General features: G+C 41.3%; 1 protein-coding gene and 1 pseudogene across 4 annotated transcripts in view; both read right to left on the bottom strand.

Annotated features, from left to right (window-relative positions):
* The window catches only part of LOC132401275 (mitochondrial import inner membrane translocase subunit TIM14-like), a 499,620-nt pseudogene that overhangs the window by 25,213 nt on the left and 451,048 nt on the right, over positions 1-23,359 (bottom strand).
* Positions 1-23,359, bottom strand: part of si:ch211-222n4.2 (uncharacterized protein LOC101885505 homolog) — a 104,027-nt gene that overhangs the window by 7,479 nt on the left and 73,189 nt on the right. For all 4 annotated transcript variants that reach the window (XM_059983324.1, XM_059983322.1, XM_059983321.1 and 1 more), the window contains 2 exons: positions 10,085-10,226; positions 2,121-2,319 (listed from right to left, as the gene is read on the bottom strand). In XM_059983324.1, coding sequence (XP_059839307.1) covers positions 2,121-2,319; positions 10,085-10,226 — 341 coding nt within the window. The remainder of the gene's footprint in view (positions 1-2,120; positions 2,320-10,084; positions 10,227-23,359) is intronic.

Genomic DNA, 23,359 nt, shown 5'->3' on the forward strand with positions numbered 1-23,359 from the left:
GTAAGGTATCACAGAGATTCAAAGTACATTATTATCAAACAATGTATACATTACACAAGCTTGAGACTTGCTTGCTCACAGGTAGCCGCAAAGCAAGAAACCCAAAATAACCCAGTGAAAGAAAATAAATAAATAAAATACCAACACCCGATGCACAAGAGAATGGGGGAGAAAGCACAAGTCGTGCTAATAATTGAGGTGAGTAACAACATGCCAATCAAAAATTGAGTCTTCAGGTCCAAACCACGGAGGAGGCCTAAATCCCCGCTTATCAGTTCATATCAGGCACAGATCACAGCAGCTGGGGGGAGATGGGGCAGTCTACACAGCTTCACTGCCATGCACAGAGGAGTGAAACTGGCTCTCGCCCCAAATCCAGGCACCCTGTCTTTTCAGTCTATCTGGGCCGCCATTTAAATTGACCAGACAACAGAACAGCGAAAGGCTCCAGCACCCTGGAGAGTGGAGTGAACATCACAGAGAGAAAGCAAAATCGGCTTTTGCTTCCAATCTGGCTGACGTCTAAGTTGTCTCAACAGCAAATCATACCTCGTGCTGAGACCCAGCTACTGCGATAGACTCGGGTCTGGACCACGCCACCCAGTAACTCGCTGCAGCCCAGAGCTTCTCAAATCAGCCAAAGCAATCCAACCTCGCACCTAGGCGTGTTGTACGAGCATCAGAGCTCCAACTGCAACAAACCATCTCGACATCACTGTCTGTGGTGATAATTTAGCACAATTTACCTCAGAAGAGGTATTCTTAGTGATTTTTTTTAGTCACATTTCTTAACTTTTTAATTCCCAGTAAGCTGCCACACGCATTCAGTAGGCCGAACTTAACCGGAAGTGTGGAGTTACCACTTCCAAAGTATTGGATGGAGGAGGTAAGGAAGAGAGCAGGGGGAATCGTGAATCACACAGTGCTTCATGGTAATGTTAACTGGGAGTCACAGTCAAGCCGTATCTACGAGACACATACTGGCCAGTATCGTATGGTACTGACACAAGATTCACCTCTACTCATGACTCCTCAGACAATGAAGGACCCGTGCCTGCCTGCGCACGATAAGGAGTGCAGAATTGTTGCACATCGTCAGTCTGTGGTGTCAACACTGAGCACAAAGCCCCCAGGTTTTTCCACCATCAACAAGACACATCAGTACCCTTCCCTTGTTGGGGAGGGAGTGCAACTCCAATGATCCTCAGGGCACCTGTTGACATTCAGGCCAAACTAGCCCCTCTGAGTGCAGCTGCTTCTACCACCTGCGTACCCCTGCAGCAGGGTGTGCCAGTCACCAACGTATTGAAGCAACTGGCATCTCAGTTCAGGTCCCCACCACTGGGACAATGGCAAAAAGCAGATACCGACACAGATTCCCCTCCAGCGCAAAAATAAGCAACCCTTTCCTGGGAGTGACTGGCCCCTTTCACTGCCTGAGGTCAATAGACAGCTTGGCCTCTCCTTGTAAGGACAATTGGGATTACCAATAAACACTGGTCTTGTGACACCCACACAGATAAACCCTCGACATGTAGGCAAGACATACCAAGCATGGGGGTTATGTTTGTGGAAAACTTAAGATTGTGATTAATTTTTTAAAAGTTATTTTATTTATAAACATGCACTGTGATGACCCTTGCTGATCAGTGTCCAAGCAAAGCCCAGCAGCCTGAAGTCAGGTAGATTGCCTGATGATTCAGCTTGCAGAGGAAGTGTGATCAAACAGGGAGCAGCCGTGTCCCTCTTGTTTTCCGACACTGAGAATAAAGATTATTTCACTTACCTGTAAATGTTGTGTTGGTGATATCAGCAGCACTTTGCTGAGGTACAATACAAACTCAAGATTCAGGTTCAGATTTATTTACATCAAAATACAATGAAATGCGTTGCTTACACTAACATATCTAAGGATGTGCTGGGGTTCCTACTTTCTGGCACCAAAACAGCATACTTACTGTGCTCAGCAGAACAACCACAAAACTGAACATAACAAGCAGTATACCAATCAATAGCAGCAAAACAAGCTCCAGCCCCAGCTCCCTCCCAACTGTGCATGTAAACGGTCTTCTAACCCTCGGACAGCTTGTCAACTCCTCTGTCATGTCCAGCATTCTTACCTCCTGAGACTGCAGGCTGCTGGCGCTGAGCAAGTGTCGGACAATGACAGCGCACTCCTGCAGCGTTGGAGCCCGAGGAGTCCCCGAAGGAGTAACCTTGATCAACAGGGGTGTGAGTGACGTGATGAGCATCTGTGCCTCGTCCAGTTCCGGGTGAAGAGTCAGGACAGGCATGGCCGCACAAGCCATCCCACTGCTCCTACAACAGACAGATCTGTGTCAGGCATAACTTCCACTTCTGTCTAGCAGCGTTCAAGAAACAGGGTGAGTATGGTATCCATTCATCCACACGACTCAATGAAACCTCACTCTTGCAAATGGCTGTAACTCAGTCTCAATCTTGTTTTTAATGAGACTGGCCAGCACCGGACTGTACATAAAGAAAGGAACGAAAGAATGCGGCCGAGATCTTGTAGGTTAAGCACTCCAGAACCTTGAGGAATTGAGGGACAGCCAAACTTTATCAGTCCGGCAAAATGGGATCAATATTCTGGTAGGAAGGAGGAGAGGAGTTGTCTCGATAATCTCAGGACTTCAGCAATACCACACTTCCAGGTTTTATGGACTATTGGATTTTGCTTGAGTAACGCTCTAACATGCTTTCAAATCACTTTGTTAGATTCTAATAAGCATTAAAATAAATGTTCCAGAAATTGGGGCTTTGATAAATGGAAAGGAGCGGGGCAAATTACTTGGTGAGCCAGACACCAAACCATTGGGATTTCTGAATAAGTGGACTGCAGATTACTGAAGCTTTAGTGCTTCAATAAGGTGAACACACATAATGTTAACTGGGAGTTGCAGTCAGTTTGGCCTAAGAGCAGAATCAGAAGAGAGTGAAACTGAGGGAGCTGTGGTTCAGGTGTGGCAGTAGTCAGTAAGGAAATGGCAATGGAACACAACAAAACTGAGCGTCTATCAGCAGGGGTAAGGTGCACCAGCAAATGAAGTCAAAGTTCAAATAAATTTATGTCAGAGTATGTATATCACTATATATTATCTTGAGATTTATTTTCCTGTAAGGATTAACAGGAACATAAGGAAATACAACAGAATTTATGAAAAACTACACACGAACTAAAACTGACAAGCGACCAATGTACAAAAGATAAATTGTGCAAATAAAAAATAAATGATACTAAGAACATGAGCTGTAGACTCGTGAGTTGTGGACTTTGAGTGAGGAAAAATGATTACATGCAGCTAAAAGCAAAAAAAGCAAAATGAAATGGGAGATTTCACACAGATTACATCAGCATAAGGGATCGCACCAGAGTGTGTGAAAAGTAAATTATATAATTAAACTCAATTTTTGTGAGTGTATGAAGTGCGTCAAATAATGCTGACAAACCACAGGCATCGTGTGAATAGGATGTGGTGTCAATAACAGAAACTTGGCTCAAAATGGGCGGTACTGGGCATAAACAGGAGAGCTACTGCAGATACTGGAAATCCAGAACACCACACACAAAATGCTAGAGCAAATCAGGCAGCTTCTATGGTCGACGTTTCAAGCCGAGACCCTTCATCGGGGATGGGCATATTTTTGGTTACGAAGGATTCAGTGCAGATAGGGACGAAAAGAACGGCCAAACAGAGAATCAGTTTGGTTGCAGCTAAGAGAGAGTGGAGACGGCACCATGCTGTTGGCTGTCGTTATGGGTCACAGAGATACGAAGGGGCAGGGAGATTTTTGAGAAATGTAGAGAGCGCATAATGGGGTCTTTAGCTACTGTGATAGAGGCAGTGGTAAGAGCAGAGTTTCTGAAATGAGTACAGGATTAAACTTCTAGAACATGACATCCCTGCTCCAGTTAGGATGGACCCATTGCTAGATCTGGTTCCAGGTAAGGGTGGAGTGCAAAGTAGAGCAAGTTCTGGTGGAACATTTCGGAAGAAGTAACAGCAACAAGAGGGATGTCAGAGGCAAATTTTTCACACAGAGAGTGGTGGGTGTGTGGAATGCACAGCCAGCAAAGGTGCTAGAGGTGGATACAATAGAAACTCTAAGATACAAGAGACTCTAAGATAGGTACATGGAGCTTAGAAAAATAGAGACCTACATAGTAGGGGAATTTTAGGCAGTTTCTAGATAGGTTACATGGTCGGCACAACATTGTGGGCCGAAGGGCCTGTGATGTGCTGTAGATTTCTATGTTTCGATAATTTAGGTTAGTTGGAAGAAAGGAGCAGGAGCTATGCAAACCAAAAATTTTAAAACGGAGAAGACTAATTTCAGTAGGAAGAGTGTGGATCAGATAAATCTGATCTGAAAATTGGCAGGAAGTACTGTAGAACGATTGTCTGCCTTTATGGGAGAGATATTCAGATAACAGTGAAGCTAAAGTATGAAAGGCAAGAACAGCGCATGAGAAAGGATTATCATCCAGTGATCCAGGCAGGCAGACGTGATCGGGTCACCCGGATGGTGTGTCGCCTTCGAGGTGCCAGAGTCAAGGATGTCTCAGATCGCATCCACAACATTCTGGAGAAGGAGGGAGAGCAGCAGACATCTTGGTACCAATGACAGGAAGGAAAAGCAAAGAGGTCCTGAAAAGCCAATTTAGAGAGCTAGGTAGAAAGCTGAGAAGCAGGACCTCCAGGGTAGTAATTTCTGGATTGCTACTTGTGCCATGTATCAGTGAGGGTAGAAACAGGATGATTTGGCAGATTAATGCGTGGCTGAGAATCTGGTGCAGGGGGCAGAGCTTCAGGTTCTTGGACCACTGGGATCTCTACTGGGGAAGGTATAACCTGTGCAAAAGTGACGAGTTGCACCTGAACCCGAGGGGAACCAATATTCTTGCAGGCAGGTTTGTTAGAGCTGTTGGGGAGGTTTCTGATGCACCATCAATAACTCTCGGAGACGTGAGGTGAGATAGGCTTTTATTAGCTGGAAGAGAGCACTGTCAGCAGCAAGAGACCATCACACAACATCCTGGAGACTGAGGGAGGAGCAGTGCCTCCAATCGCCTTTATACAGAGGTCTGTGGGAGGAGCCACAGGAGCAGTCAGCAGAGGGGCGTGTCCAGACAGGTGTATGTAGTTCACCACAGTTTCAAACTAATTTGACAGGGGAGTGGGAACCAGAGTGAAGGGACTCAGGTAAAAAGTGAAGATAGCATGCAGTTTATCCGGTAGGACAGGCAGATGATAGGACATAATTTCAGCCAGCAGGGTGAATATTGGTGCATTAGGGATGCAGAATCAAAAAGGTTGCAAATACAGTACTCAAAGTGTTATATCTCAATGCGCAGAGTATAAGAAATAAGGTGGGTCGCTTGTTGCAGGCATGATCTTGTGGCCATCACTGAATCATGGCTGAAGGAGCTAAATGTCTAAGGTTGTACCGGAGGGATAGCAGGGTGGCTCTGCTGGTAAAGAATGGCATCAAATCAGGAGAACAATGTGACGTAGGATCGAAAGATGTTGAATCCTTGTGTGTTCAGTTGAGAAACTGCAAAGGTAAAAGGACCCCGTTAGCAGTTATATACAGGCCTCCCAAGAGTAGCTGGGATGTGACCCACAGATTAGAACAGGAAATATAAAAGGTTAGTCAAAAGGGCAATGTTATGATAGTCATGGGAGATTTCAACATGCACATCGATTGGGAAAATCAGGGTGGTAATGGATCGCAAAAGTGTGAGTTTGTTGAATGCCTACAAGATGGCTTTTTAGAGCAGTTTGTCATTGAGCCTACTAGGAATCAGCTATTCTGGATTGGGTGTTACGTAATAAACCCAAGGTGATTACGGAGCTTAAGGTAAAAGAACCCTTAGGAGGCAGTGATCACAACATGATTCAGTTCAACTTGAAATCTGACAGGGAGAAAGTAAGTTCGATGTAGCAGTATTTCAGAGGAGTGAAGGAAATTACAGGGGTATGAGAGAGGAGTTGGCCAAAGTAAATTGGAAGGATATTCTGGCAGGGATGATAGCAGAGTAGCAATGGCTTGAGCTTCTGGAAAAAATGAGGAAGTCCCATGACATCTGTATTCCGAAAATGAAGAAATACTCAAATGGCAACCGTGGCTGACAAGGGAAGTCAAAGCTAATGTAAACACAAAAGGCAGGGCATACAACAAATCAAAAATTATTGGGAAGACAGAGGTTTGGGAAGCTTTTAAAATCTTACAGAGAAACTAAATGGAAAAGATGAAATATGAAAGCAAACTAGCAAACAATATCAAAGTGGATAGCAAAATCCTTCTGATGTACGTAAAAAAATAAGTATGAGATGAGAGTGGATATGGTACTGCTAGAAAGGCTGGAGAAATAGTAACGGGACCAGAAAATGGCAGATGAACTAAATGTACTGTGGAAGACACTAGCAGTGTGCCAGATGTTGAAGGGTGTGAAGGGACAGAAGTGAATGCAGTTTCTATTACAAGGGAGAAGGTGCTCAAAAAGCTGAAAGACCTCAGGGTACATAAGTCACCTGGACCAGATGAACCTAAGGTTTTGAAAGAAGTAGCGGTAGAGATTGTGGAGGCATTAGTAATTATCTTTCAAAAATCATTTGACTCTGGCATGGTGGCAGAGGTCGGGGAAATTGTAAATGTCATTCCATTCTTTAAGAAAGGAGGAAGGCAGCAGAAAGGAAATGTTAAGGATGAGGTTATGGAGTACTTGGTGACACAGAGTAAGGCAAAGTCAGCATGGTTTCCTTAAGGGAAGATCTTGCCTGATGAATCTGTTGGAATTCTTTGAGGAGATTACAAGTAGGATAGATAAAGGGGATTTAGTGGATGTTGAATACTGGTCTTTCAGAAGGCATTTGACAAGGGGCCACACATGAGGCCGCTTACCAAGTTAAGAGCCCATGGCATTACAGGAAAGTTACTGGCATAGTTAGAGCATTGGCTGATTGAAAGGTGGCAGCCAGTGGGAATAAAAGGATCCTTGTCCGGTTGGCTGCCAGTGACTAGTGGTGTTCCACAGGGGTTGGTGTTGGGACTGCTTCTTTTTATTTCAATGATTCAGATGATGGAATACATGACTTTGTTGCCAAGTTTGCAGATGATACAAAGATTGGTGGAGGGGCATGTGTTGAGGAAACAGGTAGGCTGCAGAAGGACTTAGAATAGGAGAATAGGCAAGAGAGTGGAAAATGAAATAGTGTTGGAAAATGCATGGTCATGCACTTTGGTAGTAGAAATACAGTAAATGTGCAGACTATTTTCTAAACAGGGAGAAAATCCAAAAATCTGAAATGCAAAGGGTCTTGGAAGTCCTTGTGCAGAACGCCCTAAAGATGAACTTGCAGGTAGAGTCGGTGGTGAAGAAGGCAAATGTCATGTTAACGTTCATTTCAAGAGGTTCAGAATACAAGAGCAGGGATGTGATGCTGAGGCCTCACCTTGAATATTGTGAACAGTTTTCAGCTCCTCATCGAGGAATAGATGTGCTGGCATTGGAGAGGGTTCAGAGACAGTTCCCAAAGATGATTCTGGGCATGAAAGGGTTATCAGACAAGGAAAGTTTGATGGCTCTGGGTCTGTGCTCGCTGGCATTTAGAAGGATGAGGGGTGATCTCATTGAAACCTTTTGATAAAAATTTCTTTAAGCAGACAGTGGTGAATTTGTGGAATTTATTACCACTGGCAGCTGTGGAGGCCGGGTCTCTGTACTTAAGACAGAGCTTGCTAGGTTTGTGATTGGACATGGCATCAAGGTTACGGTGAGAAGGCCAACAGGTGGGGCAGAGGAGAGGAGAAAAGCATCTGCCTATGTCTTATTATCTTATATGCAGTAAATCACACATGGAGGAGTGAGAAGTGGGGCTCATTAAGGACAAAAATGGGAACTGGCACACAGATGCTGAGGGCAGTTTTAAGGTCTGATGTGCTGGCATGAATAGAGGGATGGCTGACGGGCAGGAGGCAGCGAGTGAGAATAAAAGAGGCCTTTTCTGGTTCACTGCCAGTAGCTAGTAGTGTTCCTCTGGGGTCAGTATTGCGACTGCTACTTTTCATATTGTTTGTCAATTATTTGGATAACGATTTGTGGATGATACAAAGATAGGTGTAGGGATAGTAAGTGCTGAGGAGGCAATAAAATTGCAGCAGGACTTAGACAAATTGGAAGAATGAGCAAAAAAGTGACAGATGGAATAGTGTTGGGAAATGTATGATAATGCATTTTGGTAAAAGGAACTATTATCTAAATAGTGCGGACTATTATCTAAATGGAGAGAAGGTTCAAACATCAGAGGTACAGAGGAACTTAGGAGTCCTCGTGCAAGACTCCAAGAAGGCTAATTTACAGGTTGAGTCTGTGGTAAAGAAGTCAAAAGCAATGTTGGCATTTATTTCAAGGGGAATAGAATATAAAAGCAAGGAGATAATGCTGAGCCTTTATAAGACACTAGTCAGTCTGCATTTGGAGCCTGGTCAACAGTTTTGGGCCCCATATCTCAGAAAGGGTGTGTGACTCCAGAGGAGGTTCACGAGGATGATTCTGGGAACGAAGGGGTTAACATATGAGGAGCATTTGGCAGCTTTGAGCCTGTACTCACTGGAATTTAGAATAATGCTTGGAGATCTCATTGAAACCGACTGAATGTTGAAAGGACTAGATAGAATGCTTGTGGAGAGGATGTTTCCTAAGGTGGGGGTTTCCAGAACTAGAGGGCACAGCCTCAAAATTGAGTGGCAACCTTTTGAACAGAGGTAAGGAGGAATTTTTTTAGCCAGAGAGTAGTGAATCTGTGGATTGCTCTGCCACAGACTGCAGTGCAGGCCAAGTCTATGGGCATATTTAAGGCAGAAGTTGAGCATTTCCTGATTAGTCAGGGCATCAAAGGATATGGCAAGAAAGCAGGTGTATGACGTTGAGTGGGATCCAGGGTCAGCATGATGGATGACGGAGCAGACTCGATGGGCTGAATGGCCCTGTTCTGTTCCTATATCTTAAGGTCTTCCTGTAGATCTGCTGGAAGTAGGGTACATTGTGGCATTCTCGACAAAGTTTGAAAAGTTTGAGGTTGTGGAGAAAAACCTTAAGTGGAAAACAAGCTGTCCTGCAGAAAACTAGTGAAGATGATGTGAGCACTAGATGATGTGGCCACTTTATTCGGCGCACCTGCTTGTTAATGCAAATACCTAATCAGCCATTCACATGGCAACAACTCAATAGGTTCAGTTGTTGTTCAGAATGGAGAAAAATTGTGATCTAAGTGACTCTGACTGGTTTGTTGGTGCCAGATGGGGTGGTTTGACTATGTCAGGATCTGCTGATCTCCTGTGATTTTCACACACAGCAGTCTCTGGAGATTGCAGAGAATGGCATGAAAAACAAAGAAGCATCTAGTAAGCGGCAGTTCTGTAGACAAAAATGCCTGTTAATGAGAGGTCAGAGGAGGAGAGTGGCCAGACTGGTTCAAACTAACAGGAAGGTGATAGTAACTCAAATAACCACGTTACAACTATGGTGTGCAGAAGAGCATCTCTGCATTCAATCCACAATGTTGAACCTGTGGATGAGAAACATCAGCAGAAGACCACACCAGGTTCCACTCCTGTGACCATTTTATTATGCACATCTCTATTCCTAATAAAGTGGCCACTAAGTGAATGTGACAGTAAGATACAAAGGTACAGCTCGGACTCACTTCGCGTACAGCAAAACTCCCTCTAGATCACACAACCTCCGTGACACCTAAGGACCTGCTCTGGGCGAGACAGAGCAGGGTCATGAACAGGGTGAAGCTGCCTAAACCCATTCCACCATCGACCCTAATAGCCAGCAGATTGGAGAGAAGGGTCACCATTCACTTTGGGACTGAATGGAACATCAGACCTACAGGTTGAAAGCCCCATTTTATCCCACCAAGCCATCCATCTTTCTTCGTTGCTGCCTTTCTCGACTGGGTGTGGTTTTATAAAGAGTGGGATTCCTTCAGTCTCAGTAGAGCCCACCCATGACAAAGGGAAGCGTTACTGAAGGACTGGGTTTCGTCCTTACCTCCCGGCAGCTGTCTCTGTGGAGAGCTTGCGTCGAGTGGAGCTCGGTTTCTGGAATACTTTCTGGGCTACCCTCTGCTCTCTGACCCCGTCCTCTGGTGGTAGAGGGCGGCGTTGGGCTCCTTTCTGAGAATGCCTCTTGCCTGCAACAAAGGTTCAACAAAATCAACTTTGGGAAGGTCAGGTGGCCTCAGGATTCAACTTCTCAAGAGGTTAACTGTACTTCCACTAGAAGGAAAAAGAAAAGAAAAATTAGAAAGACATTAACATTTATGGTTCAATAACTAAGGAATATGGACTTGAGCACGGGTTGGCAGATGAGTTGAATGTGCTGCCACGCAGTGGAGCTAAAACGTATCAGGCAAATTTTCCAAGGTAAGTGAATGAGAATGCACTGTTTTTGCAGTGAGGAAAGTGCATTCATATTTCAGTTTTCAAAACACAATGAAGTTAAATGAAAAGTCAGAAGCACACCAGTTGTTATTGGGGTCAGTGTGCATCTTCAAGTTCCTGAGAGTCAACAAATCAGAGGATCTATCCTCGATCCAACACCATTGACAACATCTTCAACAGGTTGTGCCTGACATCCATCACTAAGGATCCTCGTCGTCCTCTTCTCACTACTAGTGTCAGTACGAGCCTGAAGGCCCAGACTCAACATTTTTGGATCAGCTTCTTCCCTTGCCATCAGATTTCTGAATAGTTCATGAAGGCCATCTTGTTATTCTTTTTTTGTATTCTGTTTATGTAATTTAGAACATAGAGCATTTACAATACCGTGCCTATAAAAAGTATTCTTCCCCCCCCCTTGTAAATTTTGTTTTATTGATTTACAGTATTGAATCACAGTGAATTTAATCTGGCTTTTTTGACACTGACCAACAGAAAAGACTTTCATGTCGAAGTGAAAACAGATCTCTATGAAGTGATCTAAATTAATTACAAATATAAAACAAAAATAATTGATTGCATGTGTATTCACCCCCTTCAAGTCAGTATTTAGCAGATGCACCTTTGACAGTAATTACAGCCTTGAGTCTGTGTGGATAGGTCTCTATCAGCTTTGCACATTTGGACACTGCAATTTTCCCACATTCTTCTTTACAAAGCTGCTCTCAATCTCTGTCCGATTACGTGGAGACCATGGGTGAACAGCCCTTTTCAAGTCCAGCCACAAATTCTCAATTGGATTGAGGTCTGGGATCTGACTTGGCCACTCCTGGACATAAGCTCTGTTTTTTAAAGCCATTCCTGTGTAGCTTTGGCTTTATGCTTGGGGTCATTGTCTTGCTGGAAAACAAAGTCACAGTTCTCTTGCAAACTGCATCAGGTTTTTCTCCAGGATTTCCCTGTATTTTGCTCCATTCATTGTACCCTCTACCTTCACAAGCCTTCCAGGGCCTGCTGCAGTGAGGTAACCCCACAGCATGATGCAGCCACCACCATGCTTCATGGTAGGGATGGTGTGTTTGCTTACACCAGGGGTTGGCAACCCGCATGCGGTTCTTTCATCTCTGTGCTGCGGCTCCCCGTGGTTTGTTAGTTTTTGAAATGTAATTCAAAATTTGAAGATTATGGTGATCTTGTACAATCTAAATAAAATGTGGTGGGGACCCCATTTCCTGGCACATCCGAACCGGCTCACAATTAGCCACCGTTCCGGCTAAGGGAGATAGCCTACGGGGGTTTGTGAGTACGTGTTTTTTGGAACATCCGCGCCCACGGGGGGGCGGGTTGAGGGAGGCTTTAAAGCAAGGCTGTTTAGTTTGAATAAAGTTACCCTTGACTGCAGTGTCTTTATTTTAGCGCTGCGTGTAGCACACCGCTACAACGTGTTTTTTATCGCTATTAATATACATCACCACTGCCAATGCCTGACACCCGCCAGTGCGCGCTTTCTTTTAATTCTTCGATCCAAGGTAGGCTAACTATGGAGTAACCTTCAACCCAACGTCTTTTTTTCGGAGTTCAAAATGTTTTTGTTGCATGCAGAAATGTAATTTCCTTTTCTCTGCAGGAGTTCATCAATTTCATAAATGCAACACATTATAGTTTGTTTATACATAGCATAAAGGCAAAAAAAAAACCGTTGTATGCAGTGTTATTTCATTTTAAATGTCAAACGGGTTTTGTGGCTCCCAGTGTTTTCTTTTCTGTGGGAAATGGGTCCATATGGCTCTTTCAGTGGTAAACGTTGCCGACCCCTGGCTTACACCAAACATAGCATTTAGTCCAATGGCCAAAAAACTCAATTTTGGTTTCGTCAGACCATAAAACCTTCTTCCAACTGACTTCAGAGTCTCCCATGTGCCTTCTGGCAAACTCCAGCCAAGATTTAATGTGCGTTTTTTCAACAGTGGCTTTCTCTTTGCCACTCTCCCATAAAGCTGTGACTGGTGAAGCACCCGGGCAACAGTTGTATACACAGTCTCTCCCATCTCAGCCACTGAAGCTTGTAACTCCTCCAGAGTTCCCTTAGGCCTCTTGGTGGCCTCTCTCACTAGTCCTCTTCTTGCACAGTCACTCAGTTTTTGAGAACTCTCGGCAGATTTACAGCTGTGTCAAATTCTTTCCATTTCTTGATAATTGATTTAACTGCACTCCAAGTGATATACAGTGATTTGGAAATGTTCTTGTATCCATCTCCTGACTTGTGCTTTTCAATAACCTGTTCACGGAGTTGCTTAAAGTGTTCTTTTGTCTTCATGGTGTAGTTTTTGCCAGGATAATGACTCACCAGCAGTTGGACCTTCCAGATACAGGTGTATCATTACTATAATCAATTAAAACACCTTGACTATACACAGTGATCTCCACTTAACTAAGTATGTGACTTCTAAATCCAATTGGCAGCACCAGTGATAATTTGACATGTCATATTAAAGGGGGTGAATACTTTTGCAATCAATTATTTTGTATTTTATATTTGTAATTAAGTTAAATCACTTTGTAGAGATCTGTTTTCACTTTGCACAAGAGACTTTTTCATTGATCAGTGTCAAAAAAGCCAAATTAAATCCACTGTGATTCAATGTTGTAAAACAACAAAATCTGAAAATTTCCTTGGGGGTAAATACTTCTTATTGGTACTGTACACTACAGCCAGTACAGATCCTTTGGCCCATGATGTCGTGCCAACCTTTTAACCCTCTAAAATCAATCTAACCTTTCCCCTTCTACATAGTCCTTCATTTCTCTATCATCCATTCTCTATCAACCCTAAGAGTTTCTTAAATATCCCTTTTGTATCTACCTCTTCCACCTCTCCCGGCAGGGCATTTCACAGACCCACCAACCCTCTTTGTGAAGAACACTATACTTTTCTCCAATCATCTTAAAATTATGCCCTCTCACATTAGCCATTTCTGCCTTTGGGGGAAAAACTCTCTGGCTGTCCTAGCTATTCAACCTACGTCTCTTATCACCTTGTACACATCTATCATGTAACCTCTGACTCTCACTCAACCTGTCCTCGTAACACATGCTCACTAATCCAGGAAGCATCCTGGTAAATCTCCTCTACAGCTTCTCTAAAGTTTCCACATTCTTCCAATAATGAGAAAACTAGAATTGAACACAATATTCCAAGTGTGGTCTGACCAGAATTTTATAGAGCTGGGTGTTCCTTAACTCAATCCTGCGACTATTGAAGGCCAATGCACAATATGTCTTCTTAACAACTTGTGCAGCAACTTGAGATCTTTAGTCATGGACCCCAAGATCCTTCTGTCCCTCCACACTGCTAATAATTCTGCCATTAACCCTGTTTTCTGCCATCAAATTTGACATTTCAATGTAATAAATATTCACTTCTTGGGTTTTTTTTTCTAAAGTTTGCTTTCTAAATACCAGCTGCCACTTATAAGATTAAACTGTTGTAAGTAAACTTTCAACTAACAGTTTGCTTAGTTTCTGGCCATAAATGGAAGTAAGTCTTTAGTTCTTAAAATGTAAATGGTGAGCAGTAATCAGCTTGAAGTTAAAAATAAGCCTTGCAAAAAAATTCTGTATTTTTCAGACACTCTGTCTGAGAGTTGCAGGTGCTAGTCACTGCACCTGTTCTATTACTGCTCAAGTTAGAGTATAAGAGAATGGGCAGTTTAATTTAAGTTGTTTCAAACAGACAAGCTGACTCTTAAGTGGTTTAGTTCAAGGAACTTTGCAGAACAGATGGACACTGTAATTTAAAATATCAATAATTAATGTGTTTATATTTGTAAGAGTTTTATGTACTCAAGGAAAGCTTTACAGCACTAATGATAGCTAGCTGAGGTCTATGTCTCTGAAAATGGTTTTAGGCCATTTGTGTTAAAAGGATATCTGATGAAGAATCGTATGTGTGTTAATTCACCCCAGTGGGAGAAAAAGGGTATATATGTAAAAAGCAATTCAGGCTTATTAGGAATGGGATAAGGAACATCAAAAAGCGTAAAAGAAACACAGGGTGAATGAGAATCTGTCCCCCAGCTTCAGTTTCTGTGACAGATGATTCATTCGTCAGCAGCATGGGCCTGTATTTTTAGTTTATAGGAATTGTAACTGTGTTTTGGAAATCCTTAATGCTTTATCCTTGGTGCTTGGTGTTTTAGAAATGTTTTGTAAGATAGAAATCCTTTGTGAGAATTTGGAAATGTTTAATATAGAAATCCCCTATGAGCTTTAAAAGTGTTTTAAGAGTGTTGTGTGGATTTAAATGTGTATCAATGAAAATAAATAAGCTACTTAAAACTACTTTGTGAACTGGAAGTACATTCTCCTTGGTAGAGAGAGGGGACCTACCACTCGAACACTGGGCATTAGCAGTGAACTGACCATGGAGAATAAACAGGGAAGTTAGTCTTTGAAGATTGGGTAGTTACAGTATAATCTCCCTTCATTGAGAGTACTTATATCAGATAAGGCTGAAAGTCTTCGTTTGAGTTTAGAACTTCACAGTCAGCAAACCATGGATGATGGCTGACATGGTCACATTATACCAAAAGTATTATTTTAGAAAGAATTATTATTTAGCAGTAGTCCAACTGAGAGCTCTCAACAAGTGCTACGACACCACATCTACTTCTATAAAATGGTCGACATCCTGGATTTCAGCAGCTGTGCAGGCAAATACTAGTTGATATAACGAATGTGTTAATAATATAACATTACTGACTGTTGATGCAGTACACTTTTATAGGTGTTCCTACTCTTTTTAATTTACTACTTCCAACTTGTTTTGAAAACTTACTTTTAAACGCAATATTGCTTTATAATGAATTGTGCTAAAGTTACTAAACAAGAAGAGGACCCTCCTGTAACTTTGAAAGCTACTATGCAGACACTTCGGAAGCATAAAAATGAACTTTCGGAGGAGTTCCAGCAACTCAGCGCTGAATTTAAACAAATGGATGTAAAATTGGATTCTATTCAAAATATGTTAAATGAACACGATAAACAGATAAAAGAGAACGAAGACACTTTGACGATGGTCGACATGAAGATTGACGACCTGGAACAGATCTGTGACAAACAGTTAAAGGTTGATGAAACGTTAAGACAGAGGATTCTGGCATTTTAATCCAACTTTGTTACCAGATAAAGATTTTTTAACTTTTTTGGAGAGATGAATTATTCTATTTTTTGAAGAGAATATGCTAGAAGAGACTTCTAGTCTTATTTTATGGGATGCTTTTAAGGATTATATTAGAGGCCAAATTATTTCCTTTACCACAAGTGTTAAGATAAAAGCTAATAAGGAGAGAATTGAATTAGCCAATCAGTTGAAACAATTAGACCAAAAATATGCTTTGGCTCCAGATCCTGTTTTATATTAAAGACATGTTGAAATTAAAACTAAATATGATCTGCCTTTAACTTATCCAATTGAAATGCAACTTTTAAAAGATAAAAGTCAGTTTTATGTTCATGGAGAAAAAAACGGGTAAACTATTAGCTAACCAATTAAAGACCTTTATAGTTAAACGTCAAATTAAAGAAATTTGTAAAGCTAATGGTGATAAAACATCTGATCATTTAGAAATAAACAATGCTTTCAGAGAATTTTACTCTAAACTTTATAGTTCTGATCCTCCTGAAGATAATACTCCAATGAATAATTTTTTAGATCAATTAAACATTCCTACACTTTCTGATGATATTCAAAAATTGCTGGATCAACCCATTTCTTATGAGGAAATTGCCGAGGTTGTTCACTCTTTGCACTCGGGGAAGGCTCCGGGTCCTGATGGATTTTCTGGAGAGTTTTACAAGGCTTTTTCCTCTTTGCTTATACCTCGGTTATATTCAGTCCTTTCCGACTCTTTTAACACAATTCTGATTCCCACAATCTTTTTATGAAGCCTCTTATTAAAGAATAAGGACCCAATTAAATGCTCTTCTTATAGACCCATTTCCTTACTTAATGTTGATACTAAAATTTTATCTAAACTTCTGGCTCGTAGGATTGAAAATATTTTGCCATCTATTATCTCTGATGATCAGACCGGATTTATCAAAAATCGATACTCCTACTTTAATATTTGTCATTTACTGAATGTTATTTATTCTCCTTCTAAAGAGATTTCGGAATGTGTGATATCCTTAGATGCTGAGAAAGCCTTTGATCGGGTTGAATGGAAATATCTATTTAAAACTTTAGAAAATTTTTACTTTGGGACTGATTTTATTCAATGGATTAAATTACTTTATTTATCTCCCTCCACTCAGGTCCTTATTAACTCCCAGTACTCTAAACCTTTTAAACTTCAAGGCTAGACAAGGCTGTCCTTTGAGTCCTTTGCTTTTTGATATGGTCTTAGAACCTTTAGCTATTGCTTTCCCAGAATCTAATGATATCACTGGTATTTTAAGGAGGGTATTACCCACAAAGTTTTGCTTTATGCTGATGACCTTTTGCTCTACATTTCTAATGTGGAGTCTTCTTTACTTTCTTGCTTTAGTCAGTTTTCAGGATATAAACTTAACTTTTCATAAGAGTGATTTTTTCCTTTGAATAATTTGGTATTAGTTAATACTAACCTTCCTTTTAAACTTGTAAGAAATCATTTTACTTATTTGAGCGTAACAATCACTGGGAATTGTAAATTCCTTTTTAAGGAAAATTTTTTTTACACTTCTGAATTATGTTAAGAAGGTACTATCAAGTTGGTCTCCCCTCTCTTTATCATTGATTGGCCGAATCAATTCTATCAAAGTGAATATTTTGCCAAATTTTTATATTTATTTCAGGCTGTACCTATTTTTATTCCTAAATACTTTTTTGATTCTTTAGATTCTATTTTATCTTCCTATATATGGAATAATAACATTTCTCAATTAAATAAAGTTCATCTTCAAAAAGCTAAAAGGAATGAAGCTTTAGCTTAACCCAATTTTAGGTTTTATTACTGGGCAGTCAATATACATTTTACGTTTTGGTTATATTATATTAATTGAGAGGATTGTCCGGTCAGAAGCTAACTCTGTCTATCTCTGCACTTCTTGGCTCTGTACTCCCTAGTAGTTTGTCCAGATTAATAGTTAATCCTCTTGTTAGACACACTTTGCGTATATGGGCTCAGTTTAGGAAATTTTATGGTTTCCATGGTTTTTCCGTTTCTAGCCCTATCATACATAATCACCTTTTTTTACCTACTACGTATGACTCAGCATTCCATGATTGGTATAGAAAGGGCATTAGACATTTTGAAGATCTTTTTGTTGATAATCGCTTCACTTCTTTTCAACAGCTCTCTGCTAAGTTCATTTCCTAACTTCCCTGAAATGCCTGAGAAAAATGTTATGGACTTATTTCTTTCCATTAATCCACTAGGTAAAGGTTTAATATCATTTATTCGAGATAAATTAGCAGCCTTACGACGTGCCCCTGTGGATAAAATTAGAATGGCTTGGGAGCATGATTTAAATATCTCCTTATCTGATGAGACTTGGGACTCGATTCTCAAATCGGTTAATTCAGCCTCTCTTTGTGCTTGCCATTGCCTTTTACAATTTAAGATTGTTCATAGAGCCCATATGTCTAAATCTAAATTATCTCGATTTTACTCTATCATTAGTCCGCTTTGTGATAAATGCAAAAGGGGCGAGGCCTTTCTCATTCATATGTACTGGTTTTGTCCTAGCTTGGAGAAATTTTGGAAAGATGTCTTCATAACGTTATCGTATATTCTGAATCACCACCTAGAACCAAACCCTTTAATTGCTTTGTTCGGTTTCTGGGGTGAGACAGATTTACGTCTGAGTTCGACTAAGTGTCGAATATTATCTTTTGCTTCTCTCCTGGCTAGACGTTTAATCCTCCTTAGATGGAGAGATGTTGCCCCGCCCACACATGCTCAATGGCTTAATGATATTATGTCCTGCTTAGACCTTGAAAAAATTCATTATTCAGTTCTTAATTCGGATTTAAAGTTCCATAAGGTCTGGGGACCTTTTATTGAGTACTTCCATAACCTTCCTCTTAACTAAGGGTTTTTTTTCGGTCCCTTGCTTTCAGCTCCTTTTTCTTTTGGTAGTAGGCATTAATATCTTCTGTTGCTAAGTGTATTTACCGTTTTGGGGGTCTGAATGTCCTGATTTATATTCTCTATATTGTGTTGTGGTTGGTCTGGAGTTTTTTTTTGTTGTGGGGCTTGGGGAGGACACTAATTTTACATGTCTTCAATTTGGGTGCTTTCTCAATTATCTTTCTTTGTATCAGATTGTTATTGTATGTTTATTTTTGCACTGTATCAATGTTCTTCATTTTGATCTGGGGTTTTTTTTAATCTGTAGCGATGTAGAAAATGTATAAAAAAACTAATAAAAAAAAGCTAACTCTGTTAATAAATTTTCTATCATTTCTCTTCTCGGATCCTCAATTCTTTTATCTTTAAGTAATTTAACTGATAATTTTGTAGTTAAACACATTTTGAGGATTTGGGTACAATTTAGAAAATATTTTGGTTTATTGAGCTTTTCACTTTCCAGTCTCATTTTTTCTAACTTTGTATTAAACCTTCTATGTCTGATGTCATTTTTAAAGAGTGGAGTCGATTGGGTATTAAATGTTTTCAGGATTTGTTTGTTGGAGATAGTCTCTCTGCATTTGAACTGTCAGCTAAGTATAGTCTACTGAGAACTCACTTTTTCAATATTTACAAATTAGAGACTTTTTATGTTCTCAAGTACATACATTTCCTAAAAATCTAGATAAGAATTTACTTGATACAATTTTTAATTTGAAACCCTTCCATAATGGATCTATATCTAATATTTATGGTAGGTTGTTGGGAATGAGAAATATTCACACTAGATAAAATTAAAAATCTTTGGGACCAAGATTTACAGATTTCAACTTCTGAGGATACTTGGAATGAAATTTTTAAATTGGTTAATACCTCATCATCATGTGTCCGTCATCCCCTTCTACAATTTAAAGTGGTTCATAGACCCATATGTTTAAAGATAAGCTGTCTCGTTTTTATTCTGATATCTCTCCGTATTGTGATAGATGTAATAATGGAGAAGCTTCACTAATCCATATGTTTTGGACTTGTCTGAGTCTTGAAAAATATTGGCAGGAAGTATTACAAACTTTTTCAGTGCTTTTTAAAGTAAATTTTGAACCTAATCCTTTGTCTGCCTTATTTGGCATTGTTGGAGGAAATTATATTATTTTGGAGACACATGAATTGCACATTTTGGCTTTTATTTCTCTTATAGCCAGGAGGGCACTGTTGCTTAAGTGGAAGGATGCCACTCTGCCTACACATACTCAATGGTTACATGATGTTATGTCTTGTTTAAATTTAGAGAAGATTCACTGTTCAATTTCTGAACCTAGACAAGATTTTTTTAACATTGTGGGGACTTTTTTTGAATTACTTTCAAAATCTTTGATTTGCTATTAAGCACAGATGTTGGCTAATAATATATTTTACTATATGTTAAGGATTTTTCCTTTTCTTTTTTTAAAACCAAACAGCTGTTTTTTTCTGATAGTGGGTTTAGATTTTTTGTATAATAAAATAATTTCTTTTCAATGTTATGCTTAAATTATATGCATATGGGGTAATTACACTTTATCTGTGTATTCTGTATTCTTTCTTGTAAGAAATTAATAAACATATTGAAAAAGAAAGAAAGAACCTATCAGAAATGCAGGATAATGGCCTCAGATTGAACACGATGAATACTTTATTCCTGAAGTCAGAGAATGGAATGATGAAGGAATGGAACACAGAGTAGGATGTAGATTGGACAGACCAAACTCCACTGTACGACCTGCTGGACTCAGTCCATCACAATTTGTACCAGATCCCAACAATATAGCAATAATTTGTGCCCGGAGACAACAAATTGGCCCCTTTTTAGCTCAAAACCAAGCACCCTGGTGGGCACCACATGATTATGTGATAGACCCATATCTTAACTGGATTTTTGACTATTCAGAGTTCGCAGGGCATATGTGAAATATCTCCAGTTGATGCTAAAGGAATTCTGAAGTGACTATAGTTATTTCTTACAGACTCAACGCCACCTCTATGTGAGTGTGGAAATCCATATCAGATACATGTGTGGATCTATAAACATTAATAATGGAGATGTACACGGAGGACTTAGCATTGTATTGAGTAAAATGGTCAAAAGCCAGAGTTTAATAGCAGCTTACAAGATTGGAGAAGAAATGGCAAGGAGAGACTGAGACCTAGTTGTAACATTCTCTTTATCCTAGTGAAAACCCCCACACCATGTGCAGAATAGCCCTTAAACAACATCCAATATTGAATGATTACAGGTTATTGGCAAGATCCTGTGCACCCAAATGGTGGCAGCAAGATTACCACTCGTTCCCACAAAAGGGTGCTGGGACAGGCTCTGAAGAGCACATGGGGTTAGTAACAATGTCATCTAACCAACCCATGCATCAGGCCCACCACACTCTCAGCATTCTTGTACACCAACAGCACCCACCACCCCCCACCCCCAGCAGGGAAGATGTAATCAACAAACCAAAGTAGTTCCCTGGAAAAGGCCTGCACAAGGAAGAGGTTCACTCACACTAGGTATAGCCACAACATTTTGTCCCTTTCTTTGTGGAAGAAAGTCAAGATACTGCTTCCAGGACAGGGAGAACATTTAGAGGCCCCATGAAACCGAACACATGGGATGAGGTCTGCCTTATGCTTCGCCCTCTAAATATACAAAGGCATAGGACCCACCCCAAACGTCCACACCCTCTCCTGCAACTCAGAAAACAAAATGTAAAGAAGGGGAAGATCAATGTAATAAAAGTGGCTCAGGAGCATTCCAGTAACAACTCTGCTCAAGATACTCCATCTTACAAAGAGGATACCAGCCTTTCCATATGATAAAGCTCACATTTAACATGATAAGGGAAATTGTGACCCTGTGGTTTTAATACAGCAATAGTCATTACAACAAATGTTGCAAGGAATGACTCAAAGATATATACATCTTGCATAGATGTGGCTAATGGCTTCTGATTATACCCACATCTTGAAAATGACAGGCAGAGTCTATGTAATTAACATTGAAAGAATTTTCAATTCTGGTGTACAAAAACAAATTTCCTCGGTATGACAATTACCAATCACTGACATGTTGTAACTCCTAAATTTGGACAAAAAGTCACTTGAGTAGGATATTCAAAGACCATAAAAGCCTTACATCCCTAGACTTACTGAGTTATGCTAGAGCTTTCATATCTGACGATGCTCAGTTGGTAAAATAATGATATGATAGATGTAAACTGAAAAAAATGAAAACCACTTTGTTTTTACTCCAGATATCTTATTGTACCTTTGTGACCAACAAGTATTTGAATAAACTTACTACAAAAATTTTAGATGTTTCCATTTCTTCATTTATGGCCACTATTCCACTTGTCATGATAACAGGGCAGTTTTCTGCATTTCTGGGTTATGTTTGAATGGTTCTGTGAAGCCCTTGATTGAATTTTTTCATGGGAAGATGAGATGAAAAGCTGCACTAAAGCAGAAGCTAAGATGAAACAAAAATGTTTTCATCCCAAAGTGACAGTGGGCTGGAGACCATGCGGCGACTACCGCAGGCTGAATGAGGCTACCACACCAGACCGCTACCCTGTGCCGCACATTCAGGACTTTGCGGCAAGCCTGCACGGCGCACGGATCTTCTCCAAGGTAGACCTCGTCCGAGGATACCATCAAATCCCGATGCATCCGGACGATGTCCCCAAAATGGCTCTCATCACCCCGTTCGGCCTTTTGGAGTTCCTCCGCATGCCGTTCGGCCTGAAGAATACCGCAGAGACGTTCCAGCGGTTAATGGACGCGGTGGGACGTGACCTGGACTTCGCATTCATCTATTTAGACGGCATCCTCATAGCCAGCAGCAGTCGTCAGGAGCATCTATCCCATCTCTGTCAACTCTATGCCCGGCCGAGTGACTACGGTCGAACAATCAACCCGGCCAAATGCCAGTTCGGTCTCGACACCATTGACTTCCTGGGTCACAGGATTACTAAAGACGGGGCAACCCCTCTGCCCGCTAAGGTAAACGTGGTCCGCCATTTCCCCCGACCCACCACGATCAAAGGCCTTCAGGAATTCGTAAGTATGGTCAATTTCTACCACCGCTTCCTCCCTTCAGCTGCCCGGATCATGCGCCCCGTTCGCCCTGCTGTCGGGTCCGGGCAAGGACCTTACCTGGGATGAGGAGTCCGCCGCCGCTTTCATTCAAATGAAGGAAGCCTTGGCGAACGCCGCGATGCTAGTGCACCCCAGAATGGACGTCCCTACCGCCCTCACAGTGGACGCATCTAACACGGCAGTCGGTGGGGTTCTGGAGCAACTCATCGCAGGTCGCTGGCAACCCCTGGCGTTTTTCAGCAAACACCTGCGGCCACCCGAGCTCAAATACAGTGCTTTCGACCGGGAACTGTTGGCGCTCTACCTGGCAATCCGCCATTTCAGGTACTTCTTAGAAGGTAGGCCCTTCACCATGTTCACGGACCACAAACCACTTACCTTTACGTTCACGAAGGTGTCCATCCCCTGGTCGTCCCGCCAGCAGTGACACCTGTCCTACATCTCTGAATACACGACGGATGTCCGGCACGTCTCGGGTAAGGACAATGTCGTGGCAGACGTGCTCTCTCGCCCTAACATTCATGCCTTTTCCCAAGGGGTAGACTTTGAGGCGCTGGCAGAGGCGCAGCAGGCAGACGAGGAGATCCCTAGTTACAGAACTGCAGTCTCCGGTTTGCAGCTCCAGGACCTCCCAGTAGGCCCAG

Source organism: Hypanus sabinus, chromosome 10 (genome assembly GCF_030144855.1).
Source record: "Hypanus sabinus isolate sHypSab1 chromosome 10, sHypSab1.hap1, whole genome shotgun sequence".
NCBI classification, from domain to species: domain Eukaryota; kingdom Metazoa; phylum Chordata; class Chondrichthyes; order Myliobatiformes; family Dasyatidae; genus Hypanus; species Hypanus sabinus.